This window comes from Antrostomus carolinensis, unplaced genomic scaffold (assembly GCF_000700745.2).
Source record: "Antrostomus carolinensis isolate BGI_N321 unplaced genomic scaffold, ASM70074v2 scaffold12407, whole genome shotgun sequence".
NCBI lineage: Eukaryota > Metazoa > Chordata > Aves > Caprimulgiformes > Caprimulgidae > Antrostomus > Antrostomus carolinensis.
The window spans coordinates 1,147-2,181 of NW_010329521.1; the positions used below are offsets into that span (position 1 = coordinate 1,147).

A 1,035-nucleotide genomic window follows, 5' to 3' on the forward strand; every position below is an offset into this window, starting at 1 on the left:
CTTCATGGCAGGGGAGTATATTACTCTTACAATAATGGCCTATGACCGCTACGTGGCCATCTGCAAACCCCTGCACTACGGGACCCTCCTGGGCAGCAGAGCTTGTGTCCACATGGCAGCAGCTGCCTGGGGCACTGGGTTTCTCCACTCTCTCTTGCACATGACCAGTACATTTTCACTACCACTCTGCCAAGGCAATGTCTTGAATCAGTTCTTCTGTGAAATCCCCCAGTTCCTCAAGCTCTCCTGCTCAGACTCCTACTTCAGGGAAGTTGGACTTATTGTGATTACTGTCTGTTTAGCATTTGGTTGTTTTGTTTTCATTGTGGTGTCCTATGTGCAGATCTTCAGGGCTGTGCTGAGGATCTCCTCTGAGCACGGGCGGCACAAAGCCTTTTCCACGTGCGTCCCTCACCTGGTTGTTGTCTCCCTGTTTATTAGCACTGGCATGTTTGCCTACCTGAAGCCCCAATCTATCTCCTCCCCATTTTTGGATGTGGTGGTGTCAGTTCTGTACTCAGTATTGTGGTGTCCTATGTGCAGATCTTCAGGGCTGTGCTGAGGATCTCCTCTGAGCACGGGCGGCACAAAGCCTTTTCCACGTGCGTCCCTCACCTGGTTGTTGTCTCCCTGTTTATTAGCACTGGCATGTTTGCCTACCTGAAGCCCCAATCTATCTCCTCCCCATTTTTGGATGTGGTGGTGTCAGTTCTGTACTCAGTGGTACCTCCAGCATTGAACCCCCTCATCTACAGCATGAGGAACCGGGAGCTCAAGGATGCCCTATGGAAACTCATTCAATGGAAACAGATTCCCTGACAACAAGCTGCCTGCCCTGCTCTGCACATTTCCCAGAGTTTGTCTCAGGCCAGGATTTTACTCTTTTCCCTTGTGATAAGCATATTTATACTTTTTTTTTTTTTTTATGGGTTTATAATGCTTCTCTTGAGGCTTGATTTTGTGTTTCTGAACCCGTGTACAACAGTGTTTCAGGTGTGATTGTCAAACAGCAACTCTTCAATAAAGCAGAGGTCT

The 1,035-nt window shown here is 48.4% G+C and overlaps 1 protein-coding gene across 1 annotated transcript in view; it reads left to right on the plus strand.

The window, feature by feature from the left end:
- Nucleotides 1-819, plus strand: part of LOC104528562 (olfactory receptor 14J1) — a 1,136-nt gene extending 317 nt beyond the window's left edge. The window contains exons 1-2 of the mRNA XM_029086111.1: nt 1-450; nt 642-819. The exon at nt 1-450 is cut by the window's left edge and continues 317 nt beyond it. Of these exons, the coding sequence (XP_028941944.1) occupies nt 1-450; nt 642-819 (628 nt within the window). The remainder of the gene's footprint in view (nt 451-641) is intronic.
- The last annotated feature ends 216 nt before the right edge of the window (nt 820-1,035 follow it).